The sequence below is a fragment of the Calliopsis andreniformis genome, chromosome 7, assembly GCF_051401765.1.
Source record: "Calliopsis andreniformis isolate RMS-2024a chromosome 7, iyCalAndr_principal, whole genome shotgun sequence".
NCBI classification, from domain to species: Eukaryota; Metazoa; Arthropoda; class Insecta; order Hymenoptera; family Andrenidae; genus Calliopsis; species Calliopsis andreniformis.
The window spans coordinates 10,605,868-10,633,063 of record NC_135068.1 but is presented as its reverse complement, the minus strand read 5'-3'; the positions used below and the strand labels follow the sequence as shown (position 1 = coordinate 10,633,063).

General features: G+C 43.1%; 3 protein-coding genes across 3 annotated transcripts; 1 reads left to right on the top strand and 2 right to left on the bottom strand.

Annotated features, from left to right (window-relative positions):
- Positions 1 to 1,243: 1,243 nt before the first annotated feature.
- On the bottom strand, positions 1,244 to 10,824 carry LOC143181532 (uncharacterized). Its single transcript, XM_076381974.1, has 4 exons — positions 10,810 to 10,824; positions 5,340 to 6,424; positions 3,479 to 5,074; positions 1,244 to 1,530 (listed from the first exon to the last, which is right to left on the bottom strand). The coding sequence occupies exons 1-4, from the start codon at positions 10,822 to 10,824 to the stop codon at positions 1,407 to 1,409; spliced, it is 2,820 nt and encodes a 939-aa protein (XP_076238089.1). The 3' UTR covers positions 1,244 to 1,406.
- A 429-nt stretch (positions 10,825 to 11,253) lies between these two features.
- Positions 11,254 to 26,407, top strand: LOC143181683 (uncharacterized). The gene is made up of 6 exons (XM_076382219.1): positions 11,254 to 11,385; positions 23,904 to 24,401; positions 24,498 to 24,745; positions 24,842 to 25,400; positions 25,760 to 25,979; positions 26,166 to 26,407. The coding sequence occupies exons 2-6, from the start codon at positions 23,904 to 23,906 to the stop codon at positions 26,327 to 26,329; spliced, it is 1,689 nt and encodes a 562-aa protein (XP_076238334.1). The 5' UTR covers positions 11,254 to 11,385; the 3' UTR covers positions 26,330 to 26,407.
- LOC143181416 (uncharacterized) lies at positions 17,282 to 19,168 on the bottom strand. Its single transcript, XM_076381800.1, has 5 exons — positions 19,158 to 19,168; positions 18,152 to 19,114; positions 17,707 to 17,811; positions 17,456 to 17,635; positions 17,282 to 17,369 (listed from the first exon to the last, which is right to left on the bottom strand). Exons 1-5 carry the CDS (start codon positions 19,166 to 19,168, stop codon positions 17,282 to 17,284), a joined length of 1,347 nt encoding a protein of 448 aa, XP_076237915.1.
- Positions 26,408 to 27,196: the final 789 nt, after the last annotated feature.

Sequence of the window (27,196 nt, the reverse complement as noted above, 5' to 3'; positions counted from 1 at the left end):
GCGAGTACAGCACAGAGCAAAGTGATCGAAACGTGAAATTTCTGCGCACGCCTACACCACTTCAAAAGACAAGTGCTCGTCTGCGAAAGTGGAAGCAAAAAAGGATCTTAAAAAGTCGAGTAAAGTCTTATAGTCGAAACTTTAACTTCCAGCGCTGACAAAAAACTCCCTAATCAACTTATACCATACTTGGGAACTGTCTTTAAGCTGATCTATCATTCGTAACGTTCCTCTTCGTTTCTTTGAATAATTCATTGCATATGTTACGTCGCTGCCAAAGTTTCTTCCTGACTTCGTTTAGAAGTCATTTACTTTCTGACAGTGGCTTTGAAGGATCCAATTTTTGCCTCGCTGGAAGATCGTGAAGAATTTGAATAAATTTTGTAACAAAATTCCATTTTCACCAAGTGTAGATTCTCACAGTGTGTGTGTATTTTAGTACGTGAGTATCTTTTCAGAAAATTCAAGTGTATTTAACAGTTCAATATTTTTAGGTCACAGTTGACGTCCTCAGAATTAATTTTTCGACTGATTTAACATAAGTGACTGTGAATATTGTTATTTATTATTGCATTTCCTGGAAAAGGGAGGGATGAATAATTGCAAGTCTCACAGGTACTGTAAAAATACCATTTATTGCTAAGACATACATTCGATGCATCGTATGTTATAAATTTTATTTAGCTCAAAATAGTGTTTCTCACGAGGGACAAAATAAATACTTGTTTTTATAACGCTAGACGTATTCGTCGATAATTTCCAACGAGTTTACACGTTTAGTATATATGTAGATCTTTGATAAGATTTTTCTAAACTCGTTGAAGTCGACGAATACACGAGGGAATTCTAGGGAAGCTCAAATTTGACCAAAACTCTTTTTAATATAAAAACTGCTGTAATATTTGTATGCAAAATACAGGTCAAATTTATGCTGCCCTGTCTTAGTATCGTTAGACCTTAGCACTAGTCCCTAGTTTCTTAATTTACAATCTTAAGTGAGTTATTAAATAGTTTAGCCAAGGTGGCAAATATGTACAGTTTCGGCTCGCAGGCCTGTTCATTTTCTTATCCCTGAAGTATCTTTTGTTCCCTTTGTTCAGACAATTCCTTTGCAAATATTTCAATAATAAAAAAAAAATTAAAATTTCCAACATTCATGAGACTGAAAAAAAATGTATATTCTCCAAAAAAAGGAGAGAATATAATTAATAAAGTCCAGATAAAAAAAAAAATATCAGCTCTTCTGCAATCCATTCACTAAAAAACTCAAAATTTAGCTGCTAAAAATCGCCAGAATCCCAAACAAATGGAACAAAAATCGCCAGATCTCAACACGATCCAAATCTTCACCTTCACGAATCGTCCCCTTTTCCTCGGAGGGAATCTTTCACTGTCTAAAAAGAATCTTAGAAGAAGACGTTCCCTGGCCTAGCCTGGGGGCACAGGAAGCTAGAGCAGTCGTGTCTTCGCACAGCGTCCATGACCTCCTCGAAGTGGCTGGACACCTGGGCAGCAGCTCCCGGCTGTATCCTAGAAAAGGCGTGCCACGACAAGCTAACGATCGGCAGTCGAAAAATTCGTTAGAAAGCTTGGGGCCATTGATACCTCGAAAGTGTGATCGATAGTCAATGGGATGTGAGGTAATCCTCGGGCAATTTACGAGGCGTTACTCATGGGATTTAATGAAGCTCCTGACGTCGCTGGCAGGTCGAAAGTTGACGTCGAATGACTATTAGGTAGTGAAATTGGGGACTGGTTCGTTGACACGGGCATGAATGAGTGGAAGTTTGATTGGAAGCTTGGTCAGGGACTGTGTTAACATTTCCATACACGCTAGGTTCATTTTTGTCCTTAATTAAAAATTGAGGAAATTATACACAAAGAAATGAGAATTAAAATCGTGAGTTATATTGAAGGACTTTCTTCTTTAAGCTGACCAAGTGTGTTGATAGTAATAACTTATTATTCAGACATTAGGAGAATCGTAAAGTCTTCCAGAGAGGCAGTGAAACTATGATAATTGCCAGCACAGGTGGAAGAAAGTAGAAAACGTGTCCATCGCAAGGTTTATGGAAATAATAATAGTAACCGCGGGTCTGCATTTATCAGTGTGTGATCGCGTTGATATGGGCCTCGCGCATAGAAAATCGGCTGTTGTCGCGATGGGATCGACTTTCCTGGAGCCAGTTTCCAGCGAACAAAGTCATTACAGTCGATAAGTCGAGGCGTCACGCAACCGAGAAAATCAAAGAGCCGACCCGGCCAGACGGAACCGTAGCGAGAACAGATAACTTTCTTCCAGCTTTCGCCGGCGACGTCCTACTGACTGATTCGACTTTTACCTCTTAGCACAGTTTCACTCTGTGCATACGCTACGCGTCGTGATTCGTCATGCACGTGTTAGGAAAAGTCCGCGATGGGAGATCGAGCGACTGGCAAATCGCATTGCGTTGAGAGTTGAACCCTGTCAGATGTCACTCAGTCTGTATTTGCTAGATGAGATTCCATTTGGCGTTGGGAATAGCTTGTGGTTTGGGTTTTATGATTTAGAGGGTCCAAGAATCTGGAAGAGTCTTGGAAATTGGAGGAGAGTGCGAGAAATTGGAGGAGAGTCCAAGAAATTGGAGGAAAGTCCAAGAAATTACAGGAGAATCTAAAAAATTGCAGGAGAGTCTAAGAATTTCTGAAGAAGAGTCCAAGAATTTCTTAGGGAGTCCAAGAATTTCTGAAGGGGAGTCCAAGAATTTCTGAGGAGGAGTCCAAGAATTTCTGAAAGGTAGTCCAAGAATTTCTGAAAGATAGTCCAAGAATTTCTCAAGGGGAGTCCAAGAATTTCTCAAGGGGAGTCCAAGAATTTCTGAAGGAGAGTCCAAGAATTTCTGAAGGGGAGTCCAAGAATTTCTGAAGGGGAGTCCAAAAATTTCTGAAGGGGAGTCCAAAAATTTCTGAAGGGGAGTCCAAAAATTGCTGAAGGGGAGTCCAAGAATTTCTCAAGGGGAGTCCAAAAATTTCTGAAGGGGAGTCCAAGAATTTCTGAAGTACCCAAATTTCTGAGAGCCAGTTATATTAGAGAAATATCTTGGTTTGGACTAACATAAGTTAAGGCGAATGTCTGTGGGTATTTTTTGGGAAAAGCCTAGGGAAAAGGTTCTTTTGTAGCAGTGATATATCTCAGGATCCAGTTCCCACGATTTTCCTCACCACGAAACCGAGAGATGATTACTCGCCAAACATAGAATCGCGCATAACTCTATGTTAATGGAGCCAGTGTTATTATATCATCGGTAGAGTTACGAAGCTTCCGGCTATTTTGTAAAAGGCAACAAGCAGGTGCTAGTTTTTCTTCTGGTTAGGGAACATAATTCTTAGAAATCGTGGCCTTTTAGGGAACTTTTGTAGCCTTTTGGTAAGATTAGAGGTAATGATTGCTGGGCTTTAAGGATCCAGGAATATGGAAAGATTTCAAGAAGCTACTCACCGGCCGAGAAGAGCAGCCATCTTCTTCTCCATCAGTATAGTAGCATCAGGACCTCTCTGGATCATGGCGTCACAGAATAACCTCTTGGCGCAAGGTGTGTTGGTCCAGTCGCCATCAATGTGAGTCACCTCGGCTACCTCAGCCTTCTCCAGATTCTGAAGAGCGTCTTCTAGCTCCTGGTCACTCTCCACACTTCTTCTTCTTCTTTTTTCGTCCCTGCCATCTACAGAATTCCTCATCATGTCTCCAACAACCCTAGCTGCTCCCTCTAGATCATTTCTATGAGCCACCTCAGAGCTGAAATCTTTCTCTACCAACTGTAGAGGCGTGGAGCCATCCTCGATAACTAGAATCGCTGCATCCTTGCCATGCTTCTTTAGGTTACCTTGCTCTCCAATTGTCTTTCTTGGAATGAGAAATTCTGTCACGTCGATGCTTCCCTCGCGAGCTGGTAAATCGATCTCGACAATCTCGCTCATGGAGTCTGCTCCCTTCCTCTGCAGACGTTTGTTCCTCACCAGGTTCTTTAGGTTTCCTTCTGCCTGGAAGATGTCCAGGTAGTCCAAACTCCGTTTTCTTCTATTCGTCACCTGGTCTCTCTCTGAAGCCTCCACTTTTCCTTCCTCAGCTGTCTTCTGGTTCTCCTCAAGAATCACCAGGACATTATTCTGGTTCCCCAAGGACCTAGCCTCGTCCTTAGTCCTGGTGTCCTCATTCTGAGGAATGTCTTCCAGGAAATACAGGGTTCCTCCTTTACCATTAACCTCGCTAAGTTCTCTTAAGAAGGCCTGATTGCCATTAAGAGCTCTCTGGTACTCCATTTCAGCAGCGATGCCATCGTTAGATCTTTTTAAGACATCCACATCGAGGTATCTCCCCACAGCAACAGCGCCTATGCCAAGGGCAGCACCTGAGGCAACGAGTCCTAGAGCTGGGATCAGGATGCTACCCCCAGAGGCTACAGTGCCAATCTTGTCTTGGGCCTCCTTGCCCTTGGACAGGCCCAGATTCTGGGAGATCTTATGAGTGGCTTCCACTAAAGGGTCGATCACAGGTCTGGTGAACTGTGAGACCTTCTCAACGCCATTGGAGAACTGGCTCTTCAGGTTCTCAGATATCTTCACCCAAAAGGGAGCATCATTGGGCCTCTTCAAGCCATAGAAGTGCTGGTTAGGGTAATAGTTTTTAGTGTTGTAGCTATCGATGATGGTCTTGTCATTCAACACGTACTTCTTCTTCTGCTTTTGCTCGCTGAAGGAGTACTGGTTCTCTGGGAAGTTGTCTGGACGTTTCTTCTCATTCTTCAGAATCTTCGCTGGTTGGACACCCAGTTCTGGGTGAGCATACTGAAGAACTGGAGCTCTGGCGCCAGGCTTCAGAGCTACTGGCGCGATCTTCTGGCTCTCTGGGGTGTAGAGCTGAGAGACAGGGTAGACTGAGACTCCGTCAGGGTGCAACATCCTTTTGTGAGTGCTGGCTCTGTAGTTGTCGGTCCTTGGCTCGTACACCTCGGCCTTGAGGGCTTCGTTCTTGTAGTTCTTCGGATCCCACTCGAAGAAGACGTTCTTGCCCTCCTCCTCGAAGTCCTTACCGTACCTGAACATGATGAGGATTTAATCTAAAGACTGTGAGAACTGAATATGTGGATTTGAAGAGTTTGAGGAGCCCAATGTGAAGAATAAAGTTATCTAGGGTCTGAGATAACAAAAATAAGAAATGGGTGGATTTGAAAAACCCGAAGAGCTTGAAAAATCCAATATGTAGAGTATGGACACCTATTCTAAAAGCTAACAAATATCATTTAATGCTTATCTAAATCACTAGAAGTATTTTCTACGTGAAGAATTCTGAATCTACTAACCTTCTGTTAACATTCTTGAAGAACCTCTCAAACCTCTGCTTCTCCACCATATTCTCCGCGGGGTAGAAGCTAGTAGACACTTCTAAACCCTCAGTAGAGGGTCTATCATGGACCAATTTATTATTAATCACTCTTGCATTGCGCCAGGTCTGAATCTTATCAATAGGTTCATCAGGAACCCTCTTGCCATGGATCACAGGTATCCCATCCTTGTCCAGAGTCATGGGAGTCCTCGTCGAGCTAGACTTCACGTTAATCTCTGACCTGACTACCACTTCTGGTGGAACGTTCTTAGAATCTCTGTTCTTCAACAGGTTGGCACCAATATTCGTTCTTGTAGAGCGAATCTGATGAGGCAGGAAAGTGTAGCGAGGCGTCTCCTCTTGCTGGTCGCTGACCTGCAGGTTCCTCTGGGATCTGTCTTGAAAATGTCGCAGCAGGAGGAGTCCACTGTTAGGGAAGGCGCTGTCGAACCTGGCATAGTTGGTCCTCTCGTCAGTGGTGGTCTTCAGATCACTTGGAAGAGGTTTCCAGCTGTGGTACTCCTCAGTGGTCGTTTCCTGCAACTGGACAGCTCTCCCATCAGTGCCCAGAGGAGTCCAGTTCCCATAGTCAATGTTAGTCTCGCTGACAGCCTGGTCCTTTGGAGTCTTCTCATTCCCTGAGGCTTGCTCTGACCCTGAAAAGTCTTTTTGAGCCTCAGACTCCGACAGCTTGGTCCTCAGCTGCTCTATCTGAGCCTCCTCTAGCTTTCTTATCTCTTCCCTGGTCTTGGCCTCGTTTTTGGGTGCCTGGGTCATCTCCAGTGACGTGGCGTTTTCTTTTCCTTCGTCAGGCTTCACTTTCTGCTCCCCCAGAGGATTGATGGACTGGCTGGCCTTCGAATCTTCTGAGGAGGTTCTGTCTCGGCGCTTGATAATCAAGGTAGCCATGTTGCCTTCGCTGGTGCGCACTTTGAACTCTTCAGTCTCGCCTGGGAGACTCCTTGACACTTTTAACATTGTCCTGGCATAGCTGGGCTTCGGCAGGTCTGCTGAAGCTGTGGCGAGGGCGACCAGGCTGAGCAGGGCCAGGAAAAGTGTCATCTGGAAGAAATAGCAAGAGATGAAGAAAGTTAGAAAATTATTAATTACCTAGTTTCAGGGGAATTTGAATTTTTGAGAATTGCAAAAGGCATTAATTAGCTCTGAAGAACTTTTGACCCCAGGAAAGAGACCTTTTTGGGTAGGACAGTTTACTAGCTAGGTTACTAGTCTTAGATTTCTTAATCCCCAAACTTCTAGATTTGTATTTTATTCTAAGCTTCCTAGTTGTAGCAAATCCTCGAGTCAGCTAGTAATCCACTTTTTCCTAAACTCGATTATCTAGGAAGCACAGTTTGGTAAACGTTAAACGATCAACCGAGTTTTATGTAACGACCAACGTATTACGAGTTTCGTGCCCCGATGGAAACGAGTGTACCGGAAGTCCATTGTGCCTTCCTCAATCCTGAATAGAGTTTATTCGTTACGCGTGCACAGTAGTTTGTAAAGAATGCCTTGTGCACTGCATCGAGCATAACATGACCCACTTTTTGGCTTAATTGCTTTCTGAGAAATGACGGAATCTTGATACTGAAATTATAACGTTGTGACGGAGGAATGTTGTTTCTTCACTAATGACAGGGGAGGTTGATAAATGGGATAACTTGATGGGATTTGGTTGAAGCAATAGTATCAATTTTTTCGGTAAGAATTCTTTGAAAGTTTTCAATTCCAAGATTTTTCGATTCCTTAAGTTCTCAATTCCAGAATTTTTGAACTCCTAAAAGTTTCAATTCCACGATTTTTCAACTCCTGGAATTTTCAATTCCACGAGTTTTCAATTCCGCGATTTTCAACTCCACGTTTTCAACTCCACGTTTTCAACTCCACGTTTTTTCAACTCCACGTTTTTTCAACTCCACAATTTTTCATCTCCTCAATTTTTCAATCCTTGAGTTTGTACAAAAATAAATTTCCTAAGGAATTGACCTAGAAACTATTCTGAAACTATCCAAATCAAAATCCTTCATAGCGTTCCAGTTTCATAATTAAACACTCTACTTTTGTCGATGCATCCTGCATATCAAAAATCATTTCAAAGGAACGTCGATGCTCGGTGACTTTCGAGACCTTAAAAAAAAGTGCAATCGCACTTTCTACACGTATCGTCGCGTCGAACATAAAAGGAAGGGTTCGCGAGGCTGCACCTTATCAAGTCAGTGAACTTTCTCCTTTGTCGTTCCCTTTTATCTCCAAGTGAAAAGGAACTGCTGAACGTGTGTGACGCACGCGAACTGCCGCATAAACTTCCACTGAGTCAATCGTAGTCATCAAAAGCGGAATCAAGTTCCCATGGGATGCTCCATAGCGATTATCTTTTGTAATTTTCTCAAGCTATCTCTGCAAATAGAAAGATCACGACGACCTCGAAGCAAACTTTGCCGGAACTGAAACGCGCAGAAATCGATGCATCGTAACGGGAGAATCGAGAGGCTCCCGACCAAGTGGTAATCGCGCGAGAGAAATTTAATAGCTCGCAGAAATTGCCTGCATTCTTCCCTGAGATTAGAAAATAGCGATGCAGTAACCGTCTACGTACTTTCTATTATCAGGGGTGACGATTTGTCGTCAGAATTAAAGGCTTGACAATTATTGCATTGTGACAGAATCATAGTAATTGAAACTTCAGTAGCCAAGTGTTAGGTCTCTACAAAAGTAAAATTCAGTTCATCAGTGAGCTCAAAAAATCCTCAAATAAACTATTTAAAAATATATATTCAAGAATTGCTAAACACAGGTACGCTAAAAGTTAATAAAAATGATCATTGACCTCATCTTTCCTTGCATTCTTCTACCGTGCCATCAGGAGAATTCTTAAAGGTTAGGGGAAAGGGCAAGAATGCTGAGAGGTCACATTAAGGTCACCATAGAGCTCAGCAGGTGATACAATAGTTTCTCGACAAGCTTGAACGAGTCGTGGATGGTCGATCGAAAGTCACTAGATCGGAAAAAGTGGATCGTCCCGTACGCGTGCCTACCATAGATAGGAGCGTGTGTAGCGCGAAACGTGTAAGGGGAAAGCATGTCGTTCCATTTCACTTGTCGACGAGTTGCTCATGCTCGCCTCGCTCGGTCCAGTCGACGATCTTAACTCGATTCAGTTGTTTTGTTCATTGATCCCTTGATGGAAAGTATTCCTGTCACCCTTCGGCTTCATTCGAGGCTTCGCGACTTATTATTCCAGTTATTGTATCGCAGATATTCAATATGCCAAGACTTCAGGTTTTTAAGATTACAAGAGTCCAAAAATTTCTTGGAGAGTCCAAGAATTCTTTAGATAGCCCAAGAATTATTGGACGAGTCTAAGAATTTTTTGTAGAGTCCATGGATTTTTTTGTAGAGTCCAAGAATTTTTGGGAGAGTCCAAGAATTTTTGGGAGAGTCCAAGAATTTTTGGGAGAGTCCAAGAAGTTTTGGGAGAGTCCAAGAATTTTTGGGAGAGTCCCAGAATTTTTGGGAGAGTCCAAGAAGTTTTGGGAGAGTCCAAGAATTTTTGGGAGAGTCCAAAAATTTCTTGGAGGGTCCAAGAATTTTTTGTGAAGTCCAAGAATTTTTCGTAAAGTCCAAGAATTTCTGGGAGAGTCCAAGAATTTTTCGTAGAGTCCCAAAATTTTTGGGAGAGTCCAAGAATTTTTAGGAGAGTCCAAGAATTTTTTGGACAGTCTAAAAATTTGTAGGAGTATCCAAGAATTTTTGGAGAGTCCATTATTTCTGAGGTATCCATGATTCCACAATCTTAAGATTTCTATCTAGTTTCTTCTTCTTCTCATGTATACGTATAGGTACAAATAAAAAATGAATTCTTGACTGGTCAAGGGTCAAAGAGACCTCAAAGTTCACGTGGCAATTGATAAATGTAAACGCTTCGAGCAGCACTGTATTCAAACGGTCGACAATGAACTTTAATTGCCGGACGCTGGCTGCAGTATGAACCTTTGCGTTGCATTTAACATTTCGTACTTTCCACAATGGCTTGCATAACGCTAGAGCCATGCATGGTTATTCGAGGCAGACTGCAGAAAACGTTCAAATCCCAATCCAAGCTACCATTTTACTAACTCACTTTAAAATGATAAAACAAATTACCTATAACCACCTCAACTCCCCAATCTGCCAATTATGGCAGCTGTTATTCGAAGTCCTGGCGAGTGCCATTTTTGGTCCCCAAAATGGCACCACAATAAAAAAATCGATAAAAAAATCCTCCTCCTCGCGATCCTCCAGGCGGATATCGCGGTGGTCACGAAGAGGCTCATTGAAGCGTAAAATCGAGGCAGATTCGCGAATTATCGAGCTTATGGGAACATGAAAATTGCATGGCCTGCGCGGCTAATGAACGATGCTCGATTAACGTGCGTTTCGTAGACACACGCGGACCGACAGCGGCCCCGATCCGTGTCGCACCGCGCGTTTCCGCTCCAGAAAGCTTGCGGACCGACGGTAATTCCCTGGCAATTAAGTCGGTCCATTTTTTCCTCTTTTTCTGCCCTCCACTTCGCCCGTTAGTCTGGCGCATTGTCTTCGTCCTGCCCGCGATTTTGTCGGGGTCCTCCCTCGAGACAGACAGTGCAATTGGAGGCACCGGAAACGGATGGCGTGCCAGTGTCTTGGGAAGCGCGGAATGGAAGAGGATGTTGAGGTTTTGGGTCGAGTTTGAGGATAATTAAGCTGAGAAATTTGTTGAGAAGTTTGGGGATTTTTAAGGTTGAGGTCTAGAATAGTATGGTGTGGAGTTGATAATCGTTAGATAATTGAACCTTTTTTGATGTGACTGTTAATGGAGAAGGTTATTTAAGACTCTTGGAAACATACTTATTCAATGTTTTGGAAGTTATGATACTGATGTTGAGAAATAAGTTAGGGTTCCAGCAAGATGGTGCCCCTCCTTATTATTAGGTTTCGAGGCTTAGAAGACTAGAGTTTAGAGTTTTGGAGTTTCTGGAACTCGATATTTTTGGGGATTTAAAATTTTTAAGAATCGGGCAGTTGAGTTCGAGAAATATTCTTCTTTTATGGCTTCTTCATTGAAGAGTGTAAAAAAGAATATTCTGAATCGTTTAAAGAAAAAGAAACACAAATCCCAAATATAACCACACTATAAAAATCAAAACATAACCAGACTGAAAAGACCCGAATCCTGAACCTCCAAAACCAGAAAGCAAAACCCAGAAACTCTTCAAAAAATCTCCACAATATTCTCCACTCTTCACTCACAAAATTCCACGACTATCCACAGAAAAAAGAAACAAAGAGAACTACAGACAAAAAGTACTATAAAACTCATCAAAAGTGAACCAAAAAAAAAGCACTAGGAAAATTCTTCAAAAATTCCCTAGAAATCCATAAAAAATCCCCAGAAATTCATAAGAAACCATTGCTCTAAATACCTTAAACGTATCCATCCTCAAGAGTTCCCTGGTCCCAGTCCACTTGTCAACCTGCGTGCGTCTAGCGAAGAGGCTCCGATGCAGGTCCAAGCGAGGAAAACGAAACGGAGGAAGGCACGTCAGTGGTCCCTGTTCAGAACCGCATGGCACGAGTGCAAGGAACGAAATTCGCGAACGAGTCGACCTCTCGTCGGGTACAAAAAGAAGACACCGAAGACGAGCAGAGGGCTGCTCCTACGCACCTGTTGACTCCCGGAATATCTTGGCGAGACTGACGAAGGCGCTCAGTCAGCGGCTCCGCGTGTCTCTGAACGAAGGACCGACACTTCTCTCCGACCTACTTCCCGCGCTCGCCTTCGCCTTCTTCCGTCCCGACGTCCAGTGTCTTCCACCGATTAATCGCTACATTTTCCGAATCGCCGAGCCCCACTCAGGGGGAACAGACTGGATTTCGCAATGGAATTCGAGATTAAAGGATGTTCGCCGAGATGGAATTCGACTCCTTCCGAGGGCTTCTAGAGAGCTTCCAGAGATCTAGAGAGATCTTCGAATGTGCTGAATGATAAATGACCGAAGGTGAGAAAAAGTGTTCGAAATATGACATTGAAAGTGGATGTCTGCGCAATTTTTTGAGAGCCTCCATAAAAGATTGGATTTAATGGAAGCTCTAAATCAAACGTTACAGCAGTTTTATTTTAGATACTTGGAGATCGGGTTTTTAATATTTCATTAGGAGCAAGATAGGATCTTATGACTGTGTTTTGCAATATGCATGAGGGAATTCTTAACATAAAAATTATATCTTTTAGTTGTGATTGAGGTAGAAAAGATATTGTGAAAAACTGCACTTAGAAAAAATTGCAGCTCAAGAAAAATTTGCATCACTAAAATACTGGCACCTTGAAAAAATTGCACCTTAAGGAAAATTACACCTCCAAAAATTGCACCTCAAGAAAAATTACATCATCAAAAGTTGCGCTCCGAAAAAATTACACCTCTAAAAAATTGCACCCCTAAAAATTGCACCGCCAAAAATTACACCTCCAGAAATTTCACCTCAAGAAAAATTACACCCCTAAAAGTTGTGCTTCAAAAAAATTACACCTCTAAAAAATTGCACCTCCAAAAATTGCACCTCTAAAAAAATTGCGCCTCCAGAAATTTCACCTCAAGAAAAATTACACCTCCAAAAATTGCACCTCAAAAAAAAATTGCTCCTCAAAAAATTAAACCTGAGAAATTGAACCTCAGAAATCCTCATTACAAATGTAATCATTGCTGAACATTAGCTAAACCGCCATTATTAAGGTCATTGACATGGATCTAGAAGAAATCCGCCGAGGAGCGGAAAAATTACGTTTTCAGTCGATCCATCGATCGTTCCTCCGCCACTTTCACCGACGTTAACGCGAACGTTTTTATCGTGCTCGAGCAAATTACAGAACTCGAGCCTGTACCCTGGGTTTTGCGCAAGGAGAGCGGCGAATTGGAGAGGATTGAAAGAGGCTCGCGAAACTTTGAGACACGGTCCGGTTTTCAAGTTCACGAACGACGACCCGCCGCAGCCGAACCGGAAGAGGCCCCTCTTTAAGTGGCAGCTTCGAGTTCAGGGACCTACCAGTGAAAGTCCATTCGGCTGGACGACAAAGACGATGCACACCTGCATAACCTCCTACTTTGTCCCCGTCTGAAGCTTTTGCTCGACCCTATTTTGCAACCTCCACTGTGATTCATTCTGAACAGTCTCTTTGGAAGATATTCCTCCTTGTAAAATCTCTTCAATCCGATCTTTTGCTGCCCTTAAAAGTAAAAGATGAAACGTTCACTTTAAATTAAAAATTATATACTATGTGCGAGGTGAGTAAAATAAGTCTAAAGATAGGACTATTTTTGAAAAAGCCTGTACAGTTTCAACAGGATATTTAAAGAGTATTCGAAGCAGGATGTAATTGAAAATTCTCAAGAGAGCATAAAGAACCGCAAATAACCGAGACATATGTGGTACTAAACTCGAGGCGAACGTGTAGCAGTAAAAAATGATTAGAGAAAAGAGAAAAGGTGGAGAACGAGTACATTCAGATTATCTAGCGTGAAACGAGGCATGTACGAGCATTATGTCTACCAAAAATCGTCGAAAGTGAACGAATTATCTTCAGCTCTTGGAGCATTTAAACGGCCCTGCGTGGAGAAGAAAGTGTCTTGATCGTCTGCCTGACTCGCTGACCCCCAGCTGACGACCTTCCTTGACCTTCTCTGGAGTGGTTTAAGCCTGACGAGATCTATGTTATGGAACGTGGTTTTACCTGGTGTTCATGTAAATCGTCTTGTGTGGCAGCTGACATTCTGTTGTGGGGAAAATTTCATTGACTTTCGCTGTTAGAAGACTGTGAAGAGAATGTGAGAAGAATTGCGTTTTTGGAATTATGAGTTTTTAGTGGGGCTATAGTTAGGGTACAGTTAAATGCACGTTAAGGACTTCTGGGAGCTAATTTACCCCCACTACTGGTTAACCCCACCACTTTCAAGGCCCATCAGAGGCGTGGCTACCCTCACTACTGGCACTTCCACCACTAGGAACGCTGCTAACCCTACCACTGATTACCCCCACCACTGACAGAGTTCACTAGAGGCGTGGCTACCCTCACCACTGCCGCTGGCACCACTAGGAACACGGCTAACCCCACCACTGACTACCCCCACCACTGCCAGGGCTTTCTAGAGGCGTGGCTAACCTCACCACTGCATCCTATATGTCAATTACATCCTTGAATTACACTATATGAATACTACACTATACTACTCTAGAAACTAAACTATTTTTGCCTTTTTTATTCAGTGTTTAAGATTACATACAGGAAAATATTCACTTCTAAATTAATATCAATCAAACTGTCAGAAGAATTGATGTATTGCAGAAGGTGTATTTTACATTTCTAGTTTGTTGGACCACATGATTTTAATCAGACTATAGACAGTGAACCTGTTGCTGGCACTGCTCTCTAGGTTTCTCTAGATCGATTCTATACGAACGAACAGGTGGCGTGTAATATGGATCAGTAGGTAAACGAGCATGAAAGAAGAGAGAGGAGCTAGAGAAGTGATGCGAGGAAGGGAAAGGAGAGACGAAGGGGACGCGTAAATTAAAATGTAAAACACGTGAAACGAAGAAACGCGGGATACTTTATTATTAGAAACTCAAAGTTTGGTTCAGTGATTTATTATCGAGAAAAGAAGGAATTATCTAGTATCTTCTATAAACAGTTACATCTCCTTAAAAATAGTGCACCAAAATTTATCTAACATTTTAAAAAATAGTGCCTTTAATAATTCCTAAAATATTTACTGTCATTAATAATTTCTCAAATTTTCCTAAGTGTTCTAAATAAATCCTAAAATAGTTTCCAACTTCTTAAACGATTCCCAATTTTTTGAACATCTCAGAGATTAAAATATTCCAACAATTCCACTGACTATAGTCTCCACCACTTCACCAAATCCATTTCCATTTTATCTCTCAACTCCTTAGACTTTTAAATCGTCGCCACCACATGGATTACAAATCATCGTCAACCTGGCAAACTCACGTCCTTCGCTAGAATTCGGCGTCCTCGGATGTGCTTCTTCATTAAATATGAGAAACACGCTCTTGTCCCATTGTGTCGAGGAGCGATCGAAGGCCTGTCGTTTTCCAATATCGTTCGATCGGCTGTTGCACACTCGTTTTCCTTGACATACCTCGAAGACGAGCCTACGCGCCGCCACAGCGAGCGACCCACGTGAAACGCGAAGAATTCCTGGGGAAAAACGATCCAGCGATGGATTTTCCTGATCCACGCGAAGAGACGATTGGGCGCGGCGATTTAGAAAGATCTCTACCCCTGAGCGTAGAAAGCTAGAAGATAGTGAAAGTGTCAACAGTCGGTGGGCCTTTGGAACGATCGTTTTCGAAAATTTTCGGGGTCAGTGCTGTTGCCATGCACAGACACGTGGCAGTCTCGTATTCTTCTTGCTTGGGCATTTTTAGGTGAACAGGACACGCGATTCTTCTTTTTCTTCCTCATTATGCTCGCGTGTTTTTGGCTCGTCGACTGCAGAAGCTGGATTTATTTGTCTACTGTGAGGGCTCTTTGGTTTTGCGGCGATGGGATGAGTCTGGTTTCAAAGTTACGTGGATGGGATGAGACTTCAAGGTGAGGCAGTTAAGCGTCTAATTAGTTGGAGATTCTTGGGGGATTCGTCATTGGCAGCGTCTTTTGAAGAGGATTTGTGAAGGTTGGAGATTGAGGAAAATTTGCTTGATTGAGACACGAGATGTGTTGCTCAAATTTAATTGTAGGTGGCTCAAATTTGACTCAAACTGACTACATCTGGCTCAAACTGGCTACAGCTGGCTCAAACTTGTCTCAAACTGACTCCAATCGACTCAGACTTGGCTCAAATTCCATTTTTTTCTCGATCAAATTTTGCTCAAATTTAGTTTCACCTTGGCTCAAATTTTGCTCAAATTTAATTGTAGGCGGCTCGAATTTGTCTCAAACTGGCTGCAGCTGGCTCAAACTTGTCTCAAATTGGCTGCAGCTGGCTCAAACTTGTCTCAAATTGGCTGCAGCTGGCTCAAACTTGTCTCAAACTGGCTACAGCTAGCTCAAACTTATCTCAAACTGACTCCAAACGACTCAAACTTGGCTTAAATTCCATTTTTCTCTCGATCAAATTTCATTCAAACTTAGTTTCAACTTGGCTCAAATTTTGCTCAAATTTAGTTTCACCTTGGCTCAAATTTTGCTCAAATTTAATTGTAGGCGGCTCGAATTTGACTCAAACTGGCTACAACCGGCTCAAACTTGTCTCAAACTGGCTCCAATCACCTCAAACTTGTCTCAAATTCCATTTTCCTCTCGATCAAATTTTGCTCAAATTTAGTTTCACCCTAGCTCAAATTTTGCTCAAATTTATTAATCTTCTGGCTCAAATTTTACTCAAATTTAGCTTCACCATATCGATGAGAAATGCCTTGCAGTAGCCAGAAATCTCTGTCTAATGTTTCCGTTTGACGACCGCCAAACTCCTTTAATCGATCACTGTGCTCGAAACTCTCTTCACGGCTGAGCAGAAGTGGAACCCATCGGTAAAAAGTGGCTCACTTTCGTTGCCATTCAAACTCGTTCATCTCTTGCTCGCATAAATGTGAAGGAATCCTGTCAGGCGATTCGGAAAGTGTGTTTAGTGGAGAAAAAAGAAGGCTAATTAGCGAGATAAGAAGCAGGTGTAATTAACGAACCTTTTTCCGGGATTCTTGGGGCCATTTTTCTGGGTGACTATGTTGCATTAATATATGAGGTCATCGAATACTGCAGTACTGTAATTGTGTGACGTTTATATAGAATCTTTTCGAGGCCAGTGTCTTTTAAAAGGAGTACAAAGAAGTTTTGGTGGATAGCCAAGTGCTCAAAATTGGGTTGAATAATTTTGGAGCTGCATTGGAACAATCTATCAGAGTATCATTAATCAATTCCTGAGGATGGTAATTTGCTAGTTCTTTTGCATTCCTGAAGAGAAAAGCGATATTGCTCGGAGCCCAAAATTCAAATCTCATCTAGCATTTTTTCTGCAATGCTTCTCTTCTTTCCTTCCTCCATTAAAAATAAATTACTGAACATTAAATATTAACCACTATTATTGACAATACCATCAAATACAAAAAATACTAAAATATCGCACTAAACTAATAAAACTTCCTTCCACATAGAATTACAATTACAATTACTATATAATATTATCAAATGTGGTATTAAATAGATAAATATACTAGTATATGTAATATTGTCTCGATATAAACTCAGTGGTACATCTTTTCTTCCTTCTCTTCTTTAGATCAAAATGACTGGTTCACACAAAGTACTAAACTACTTCCACGTGGCCTTATATCAAGACAGTAATATAGTTCCAAGGGAACTTGGGTCTACCCTCGAGCTTATATCGAGACAAGACTGTTTGACGATGCGCCCATGCTCGAGATGCACGTGAAAGCTCGCTGCAGCCACCGCCAGCCCGTATCTCATCGCGGGGACACGAATTCCTGGGTCGAGCTGGCATAGAATACCATCGACCCACTTCTCTGCGCAGCGACTACTTTCACTTGCTGCGGCCAGCCACGCGGCTCACTCGAAGAATCCCCGAATAATCTTCCCATCTGGCCACTGCCCTTCTTCGGCCGCCTCTCGATCACTTTCCCGAGGACAGGCTTTCGTGAGCGAGGAAACTGGCCAGAGTTAGGGTTCGATGATCCAGTGACTCCTCTCCTCTAATTCCGTCCGTTTCACTTTTATCTCCCATCTCGTAACACTCAGAATCGCGTGGGAAGCGTCCTCTATTTTGGCTCGCTGTCGTGGAATTGCTTAGGCTCTAGGGGTTTGTGAAAGGAATCGTTGTCATTACTGTGGGCATACTTTCTACGTTTTGGAGTTAACAATCAGCAGAGGAGGTTCGTGCAGTTCTTATTCTTCACTGCCTCGAAGATCTCTTGGAGATCGTTTTCCCTCGCCATTGTGGCTGATGTTCTGAGAAGGAAGCAGATCTTGGTGGGTTTCCTTTCCGAAATTTATTTGAAGTCTAATCTTGATGAAAGTGTTTTGAATAAAGTTACCTGGTGGCTAGGTTCCATAAGAGACTCTGCAAAATGCTCGACTCGGCTTTGCTGCCAGCGCAGATCAGCTCGCAGATTGATCTCTCCTCGCAAGGCGAGGATTCATCGCTGAATCGTGCCTGTTTGTGTTCCACTGGCAGGTCAGCGACCCTCCACTTCGATAAAACGATGTTCGGCTGGCTGAGGGGATCGTGTGCCATTAAACCTTGAGATAAAGTCATTCTGCGCTACGATGAAATAAAGCTACTCACGTTGTGTTGTCAACCTTGACAATGTTCGGCGTTAAAGCAGCCAGGAGCAGTCCGAAAGGCAGAAACGCGCCAATTAAATGCAGGATCTTCTTCCAAGGTGAAACTCTGGAAATCAGTGTCGATAAATGAGCTGTTCGATATGGAGAATCAATTTCTGCACTAACCAACTTATTAGTTTTAATGATACGTGAATTTGGTGGCTGGAAAATGATAAGACAAAGCCAAACTTTAAGATTTACATCAGGAACCAGACTCCAAAATCTTTCACAGTTGTGAATGTAGGCTTAAAATAATCTCTCCATTCAATAATCCAAGAAAAATTATTTAAGAGGATATTGAACATCATTTTGAACATGAACTAAGCAATAATGAAACGATTACAAGTAAAGTCAAAGAATATCAGAAGCAAACACCCAGAAAACCTAAAGAAGCTTCCAGTACTCACCTTCGTCTAGCAGGATCAATAAAATTAGCCTGATGGTATCCAACTGGTTGATACAGAGGATAAGGAAACTTCCTCGTGGTCAAGAAAGTGGACTCCTGAACATAAACGACTCCATTATTCGGCCTCCTCAGCGCGTCCAGCTCATTCACCATAGGCTGATGTCCCTGGTGCTCATGAAATCCCCCAATATACGGTGATCTCAGCGATTCAGCATTCGATAAACTCCCTAATTCATGTTTCTGCGCGTCTGTCTGCAGCTTGGACGGTTTTCCAAAAAAACTAGACGCGTCCTGCTCGTAGACCGGTTTCTCCAGATTCTGGAAGACCTGTTGATCCATCAGATCGTGTGCCCCAGCGTTTTCCGATGTCAACTGGGGGAACTGATGCAGCTGATCCTTCGAGACACTGCCATAGTGGACCTTCACTGGAATATTCACTGCATCCTGGAATTTCACGAAACCATTCTGCTCTCCTTTCTGCTCCTCAGTCTCTAAGAAGCTTTGGTAACCCTGATAACCCTGGCCAGGTTGAGCCAGCGGCACAGTGGGCTGCAGGACCACCTCATAGCCATTGACCTGCTGTCGATAATTCGTGGGATCAATGTCATTCTCGAACCTTATATGATGCACGTTGTTGAAGGGACCTGTGCCCACTCTGGGCTCCTTGATTTCTCCAAGATGGACACTAGGTTTGAACTGTTTGGAGATGTTCTTCTCGCTGGTGGGCAGCGTGAGCTTGCCATGGGTCTCCACAATGGCGGTGGCCTCAGTGGTCGTTGGATCGAGTGGAAACACGTTTTCGCTCGTTTCCTCGAAGAACTCCTCTGCCTTCTCTTCCTCTGTGGACTCGTTCTTATCCTCGAGGTCCTTCGTGGAAGCTGTCGCTGATAACAGGAGGAAGAACGATAGCAAGAGGATCGTGGAGGATGGAGAACACAGGGACGTTCCCATCTCGAAGTGGCTGCTGGACTAATCCGTTTCTTTGGACGTTGGCGTCTATAACTAACGAATCTGCCATGGGAGCGTCTCCTAAAAAGCGTGAACGTGAAGGCGATTTCGCCTCTTAATCGCCAGCTTCACTCCAATTGCAGTTGACAAAGTGGTCGCTTAGTTCCAGCAGCCGCTTTACTGCCTTGGAGAGCACTGAGATCAAAAGGGTTGATCTGAGGAAGCTTCTGGCGAAATGTTGGAAGATTTTAGGGTTGCCATTTTGTGGCTACCCTAAAAATAAGGTTTTCTTAAAATAAGGTTGCCAGTTCGGGGAAGCTGGGAAGGAAAGTGGCTGAAGAAAGGCGGAAGAAAGGATTTCCAAGAAAGAAGATAACCTAGATGGCAGATGACACTGACCAGTTTTCAAGGAAAGTCCATCTCGGAATAATGAAACGTTTTTACTGTCGAGAAACGCCTCGGTTTATCGCGCGAAGTCACGAAGTACCTGCAAGATTTTATGTTATCGAGATACGCGTCTTGTCACGAGATTTCTGGGACAGTTCTGGGACACTTTTCACGCTGACTTGAGTCACGCTAAAAGTAAATTTCCTGTCAGATATTATAATGCATCAGTGTCTTTGATCGAGAAGGCTTTCCCTGATTTCACATTCTGTGGGAAATGAAATTTAGACTATGGGACCCAAAGTTTGAAGTTTCTTTGGCCCAAATTTCGCCTCAACTAGCTCAATGTTTGTTCAAATTAAACCTTAAATAGCACAAACTTTGCTCAAATGTAACTTTCTCCTGTTCAAACTTCGTTCAAAACTGAATTCATCTTGCCTAAACTTAACTTTTTCTATCTCAAACATTGCTCAGCTCTAATTTCACCAAATTCAGATTTTCCTCAAATTTAGCCATGCCATATATTTGATCCAGTTTCAGTTCAAATTGAATTCCTCCAAATCAGGTCTGACCCCAAGCGAAACTCAACAATAAATAACATGTCATATTATCTAAAGAAGAAATGAATGACAGCTGAATTTCTAAGAATAGACGTGTAAAACGGAAGGAAAAGCGTTTTATTACAACTCGACGGTATGTGAGTGAAGAGCGGAAAGGGGTGAAAAGACTTTCTAAGACGAGTTTTATCAGCGAGCGGCGAGAGTCTGACCTTATTTCAGACCGGAGGTCAAGTAGTGCTAGGAAAACTGGACGAAGACTGGCGTGTTAGATGCAAGATAATTCCTTTGTACGACTTCCAGCCGAAAACCACTGTACTGCTCTGATTTCACAACTATCGAACCGACAAACATGCCTACACTTTCCTTGTTACACTTACTTCTCCCCATTAATTTATCTCTATTTTTGAATTTAACAGTACTTATCCTATATCCTCTATTTCTAGGAGACTCTAAAATTTCTATTTATTTAATTTGTGTATAAATTTGGCTCTCGAGCTATCAAATATGTAACCACTTGAAGCAACCGATAGGAATCCCGAATCTAATCGTTTGCCATTTTCTCACTGCGAATGTTTCACTAGAACTCTCGTCCCATCTCGAAAGCACCACACCCAGCTGACGAACGTAGTCTCGATTTCTCGTCGCTCGATCAGCCCCTCGTCAATTTCCTCGCCATGACAAGGTAACATCCTTAAAGGTATACAAACGACGCGAATTGCCGCGGTCGTGAGAAGCCACCGTCCCCCTTCCGTCCCCAGCCGACAATGAAAGTAGACGTTCCCTGCGCTTGACAGCCCGCCGCTTCTTCTTTCTTTTTTGATACGCGTCGTGCCGTTCGTTTTCGCGGTTATCTACGCCTCGACAACGACCCAATTCCGGTTTCGAGTAGGCCAGCCGACCGCATGGATAGGCCGGAATTGGAAGGCAGGAAAAATCCCTAGAGCCCGCGTATAAAACAGACGTCACGCCCTTGAAAAATGCCCCTTAGTGCCCTCTGTGTCGAAAAATAGTGGAATATGTCTTTATTTCCCTTTGAAATCACTAGAATTGCTTGAATTTTCCATAAAGTCACTAGTTCCCAAGGAAAAATCCCCAACTTTTTCGAAAATTCCCCAACTTTCCTAAGAAAATCCCTAACTTCCCCAAAAGATCCCAAAATTCCCTGAGAAAATCCCCAGATTCACTGAAAAATCCCCAGATTTCCTGAAAAATCCCCAGATCCCCTGAGAAATCCCCAGATTCTCTGGAAAATCCCCAGATTCTCTGAAAAATCCCCAGATTTACTGAAAAATCCCCAGATTCCCTGAGAAAATTCCCATATTTCCTGAAAAATCCCCAGATTTCCTGAAAATCCCCAGATTCCCTGAAAAAATCCGCAACTTTCCCGAAAAAAATTCCCAACTTCCCTGTAAAAATCCCTAGCTCATATGAAAAATCCCCAATTCCCTGGAAAAGTACTCTAGATCTTCTCAAAATATCCCCAAATCTTCCACAATTGTGTCATCGCTCCTAAATCGATTAATGTCTCTCAAATTCCACAAAATGATTACCAGGTCTCTAGATTAGTTCTCCCAGGGCGTCGATCCTTCAGGGAGCAAACGAGAGCAGGCCAAGTCATTCAGTGATAAAATTCCACGCGATTGGTTACCGCGGAGTCGCAGCTTCTTGTTGCCTTCTCGGGGAAGGCGAAGAACAACGGTTTGTGGGTCGAGGATGCAAAAATGAGGGATCGGTGAAAATCTGCGCTAGGGATCGGAAACTGCTCGTAAAACGGAAATGTTTGTCTGACGTTTCACTCGCGGACATTCGACGATTTCAGAGAGGGAAAAAAGAGCGAGTTTCTGGGCCGAGAAAGCGAAAAAATTGTAAGGAAATGGCCCAAGCTGTTGTCGATTCGCAAACAAGGCTAAATCGATGATTTATCGACCGTGAAGATCAATGATCTCCGCCATTCTTCGATAATTGCCTGTCTTCGTGATAGAATTCAATGATCAAATAGCGATTCAACGAGATAGGTGGTTTAATCACTGCTTGTGTTAAGCTTTGCTCCAGTTTAACTTCAGATGGTTTAACATTTACTCCAATTTCATTTCACGAGGCTCAAACATCACTCAAATTCTTCCCAAATTTGTCACATTTTTCAAACTCACTTTTAGTTCGATCCTCCTGAACCACCGCTTGTGTTTAACCTTTTTTTAAACCAAAGTACGCAGTTAATTACGTAGAACAATTAATTTACTAAAGTGTAAATTCTCCAGAACACGAGATAACTCTTGACCAGTTAACAAAGTGTTAACAAGATGAAATTGCCGACAAGAATCGTTGGAAGTTCGTGGAGAATTAAGGACAACTGATGATGAACTTGATGACTGAAGAAGCTACCGTAAAGAAGCTGCTGATTGTCCACGCTGCGACAATTAGTGCGTGACGGAACGTCCGTTTCTTCGTGATGATAGTTCGCACCTTGAGGACTCCTGTTGAGATATCAAGCTCCCAACCCATGAAACATTTGATCCAATTGAAATAGATATGAATGTGGCCTTATTTAAGTGGACCACCCTGTACAAATTACACTTTAAAGAAGGTATCTGTTATCCATCTTGAAACTTGAAAGGGCTCCCAAAAAGTACACACATGCATCACTTAGGAAATTCAGTAAAATACTGAGGCTCCCAATTTGTACAATCTTCTCAGCTTGACCCAGGGTCGCCCAAAAAGAGGAGTCCTGAAATCCTGAAGTCTGCGAATCTGTGTCGATTGTATCATCGAATCCCCGCGGTCCCTGGACAATTATCACTCGAGCAGGAGAAAGATTAGATGCAAAGATAGGAGAGGTTTGCCAAGACGCCGCGTCCGTTCTCCAGTCGACAAGGAGAGCGCATAGCGCTGGCAGACTGCACTGGCTGCCCACCAGACAGAGACACAAAATGGACCAAGCCCCCAGGAAGTGGGGACCTGGATTAAAAGCAAACGAGGGCAACGTGTCGGCGACAGAGCCATCTCGCACCTTGAAGAGTCGAGGTCGAGTACTCGCCGAGTCGCGTCCCCCTTTGCTTCACGGTATCCCATCGGTTGGCCACACTTTTGGGCATTGTTTACGGCTGGTTCGAGGAGGAACTCGGAAGAGAGGTCCTGGTAGTGCGGCAGGGTCGAGAATCGGCGCCGAGCCGAGACAGCAAGCCGAGCAGCGATCAACGACACGGTCAGTGCCGCGTGGTGACTCGTTTCTTCCTTTACCGCTAGCTTTTATTCCACTTCGTCTTCTGGGAAGACGTACTTCGCTGATTTGAGTCAGTGGGACAGTTCGTGGGGTTCTGGGTGCTCTGGTTCTGGTCTGAGTTTCTGCTGCAGGCCGACACTTTGAGGTATTCTGAGATTGATTGATTGGGTGTGCTTCCTTTTATGACTTGAGGTTGAGGTGGGATCAAAATTGAAGAGATCTGATTTGAAGGACCTCAAAGTTGGCTCAAACTTTGATCCACTTTGGGTGAACTACTCAAATTTAACTTTGTGTAGATCATAGTTTATTCTAATTTGATTTTGTTTAGGTCTCACTTTGCTCAAATTTAACTTCACCTGGCTCAAACTACGCTCAAACCTAACTTAGCTTAGCTCAAACCTAACTTAGCTTAGCTCAAACCTGATCATCCATTTCCTCGTCTCTCTATATCAACCTCGATACTATTCAACCTCAGCCTCTTCAATCCTGTTTCTTCTTCCCTCTCCCAGTACCGATAAAAAGCCAGCAGTTGACCCAGAACAGCCTGCAATCGATCGCAAAAAGACGCTCCCGCGTTTAAGGAAACCTGAGGAGAACGCTGAAGACGCCGAGAGTGCAAGTGCACACTTTCCTCGTTTCAGATGGCGCAGAGGGGAGCTCTGTACCTGCTCCTGGTGACCTTGACCCTGGGGGGAGGTCAGGGCGACACGAAGTACTTCGTCAAGATGCGCACGAACGCCTCTGAGCTGTTCAAGACGAGAAGCAACAGCTTGAGGGTACTTGAAGAGCCAATCGCCGCCACGGCGACTCCCTCGTACAGTGAGACGCGGTCTGACGCTCGTGTGCAGGACGAGAGGATGATCAGCGACTTCCCGAGGTCAGAGGAGCAGCAGAAGAACGCGTTCGAGGCCTCCACGTTCAACCCTGACGTGCTGAATAGATTCCTCGAGGAGTTCGCCAGCAAAATCAAGACAAGCACCACTGAGAAGTACCCCAAATATCCCTTCAAGCTCCTGAAGCCCACAGAACCCTTCGTCCTCGAGATAGACGACCTCGCCACGTCCTCCACTAGTGCCAGCTACGACCAGGACACCAAACTTGAAGAAGACACTATGAATTCGACGTCCACAGAAAATGGGGTAAGCTTTGACCTCGAAGTTGGCTCTTGAAGGAGTCCTTTACTGTCTGCAGTTGTTGAAAAGATGGTGTGGAATTGATGGTATTGTTTGCTTCAGTTAAGCGAGGCCTTGAATGATACCTTGAAGAGGAACAAGTACTATGGAGCTAATTCCTATGAAGATAGGAATGGTTGGGTCACTCTAGAAGCCATTCCTTGGTCCAAGAGCAAAATTTCGAAGTGGCAAGCTACTCCTAGTACTCAGCGACCTTGGCCTGATGCAAAACCTTGGGAGAAGCCTGGTGTGGCGAAGCCATGGACTGCTGATTACTCTATTAGGCCCATTTATGAGAATAATAAGCCATGGTAAGCTGATGTGGAGATATTGTTAGTTATGGAGGGGATCCTAGTTGGTGGCTGATACTGTCTTTAAGTGAACCAAACCAACTGAACTAATTCTAGGTACCAAGACAAGCCCAAACCCAACTGGCCAGAGACCAACGACAAGCCTTGGCACAAACCCACCCCTCGACCTACCTATTACCCAGATAAGCTATCAGAAGAAAACCAGGCCCAAAAATGGCCCCCAGAGAGGCCCTCCTGGAACAAGTACACAGAGCGTCCCAACAGCGACATAATCACTGACAGTCGCCCTGCCAACTTCCCTGGAAACTGGAACAGGCCTCAGCCAACGAAACCCACTTATCAGTTCGTGGACAGATACTCTGATAAGAACCAAGAGGACTCCAACGACTGGCATGATTTTCCTAATAGATTCGATGACCGTCTGCGACCATCCACTGACAGGCCAGGCTTTTCTCAGTATCAGTACGTGAATAATCATCCTCAGAGCTATCCTGGGAATGGCGATGGCCAGTGGATTCTGTTGTCAACGAACAGAGGCTACTCGAAGACTAGGCAGAGGTCCATTAAGATGGACGCAGAGAATGGGACCAAGAGTGTCGGAGGGAAGAAGGAGGAGCATGACCCTGCGATACCAGTGATGACTTCGAAGCGACAGGTTAGGCTAGATGATCAAAGAAGCTCTGAAGGCTCTTAAGAGTCTTTTTGAAAGGATTGAAGTTCTTCGAAGACTCACAGAGTCTTACATAACAAGTTAATCCACCATTAAAGTGCTTTAAACTTACACAATATACAATTCCCAAATAATTGTTCAATACTTCCAGTCCTACGTTTGCTAAAAAACAGTTACATAACAAAAAAAAGGGGATGATTGCTCTGATCCTCTCCTTTGTCAAACATCAGCAAGTAATCCCTCAAATTGAACAATTAATGTAGCTTCTTTTTTTGTAAAATGGTAGTAGAAATCGTTAGTGTCTGTGGCACTAGCAGTCGCTTGATGAAGTATGGTTTACCTAGGTCAGGTTGACGGTGTTACCATCGATCAACGGCACGAATACGACAACATCCCACGGAGGCTTGTTGGAGGTGGAGAAGACCTTCAAGAGCGTGGACCAGAGTCGGAAGGAGTACGAGATGGAGAGGCAAACTCTGCCTACTATATTGAGAAAAAGGCCTATCAGAAACACTATGAGCAACCAGCCATCTAGCTCTGCAGTCCTGGCTGCCGTGGGTGCAGGTCAGTTACCATTTACCATTCTCTGAGGCTGTTCAGTGCCTTTGCTATTTAATAATTGAACGATCTAAGAATTTGCAAATTCCAATATCTAGAATTTTTTCAATTTATGAAGCAAACTCTAACACATGCAAAATTAACACAGATCAGTATTTCATGGTCACTGCAATGAAATTTGTGTGCCTGTAGGAATATTACCAGCAACCATGGCAATGATGATACCAATGATACTTGGTCGTCGAAAGAGGGAGCTGAGTTCTTCCAAGTTGAGCCTTCTCGATTATCAAAACTCACTCATGAATATTCGTGTTCCCACGAATATACATGAAGCGCAAGGGGCAAGGTTGCGATAGGGAATTCGAGTTGAATCGGGAAAGAGAAAGTCTCAGATAATTATTTAATAAGAAAGAGGTGACATGATCTCAGACCTTAGCGATGGACATAAACTTTCTGGTAGACACTGTTAGGACAAATTAGGAAATCAGTGTTTTATAATTGCTTTCTCGATTTCTGTTTTGAAATTCCTTGAATTTGTTCAGTCTCACGAAAAGGGAAAGTCTCTCATGGAGATGAAGACAGTGAAGTAGAAATTAGTTGATTTTTATTATCACTAAAGTTTCGAAAGTGCGGCTAAACTTAGTAACCAACCGAAATTTTTGTAGATACACAAGGATATTTATAGGAAACTATTAGCATAGAGGATGTCACACAGAGACGCATATATTATTTATTTATTTATATATTTATTTATAATATAATTTACAGTGTCTCCTCGTATATTCGTCGTTCGCTTAAAACAATAAAAGCATAAGTACCAACAGGAAATAATAATAATCGTAAGAGTAAAACAGTTACGCCGAAATAAAAAATAGAATTTTTCGCCAAATGTTTTCCAAAACCTGCATAGAATCCCTGGTTTCGAAAAAGATTGAAAATGCACCCCTCAGAATTTCGTTGATTTTCTGAATGCATTCCATGCGAGAAATCCTATTCCTAATATCCGTTTAAAGCTTATCGTTCTCGTCCTCGTCCAGGAATACTTGTCTACCCTTACCAATAATTTCACTGAAAACTTCCAAGACATACAATAATTTTCTCTAAATATTGCAATTTATTTTCAACATATTAGTTAAAAATAAATTGTAATTTCTGCATACAAATATCTTTCTTGTTTGAAAAATATAATATTAAGAAACGAAGAGAATGAATGTGATGGATGT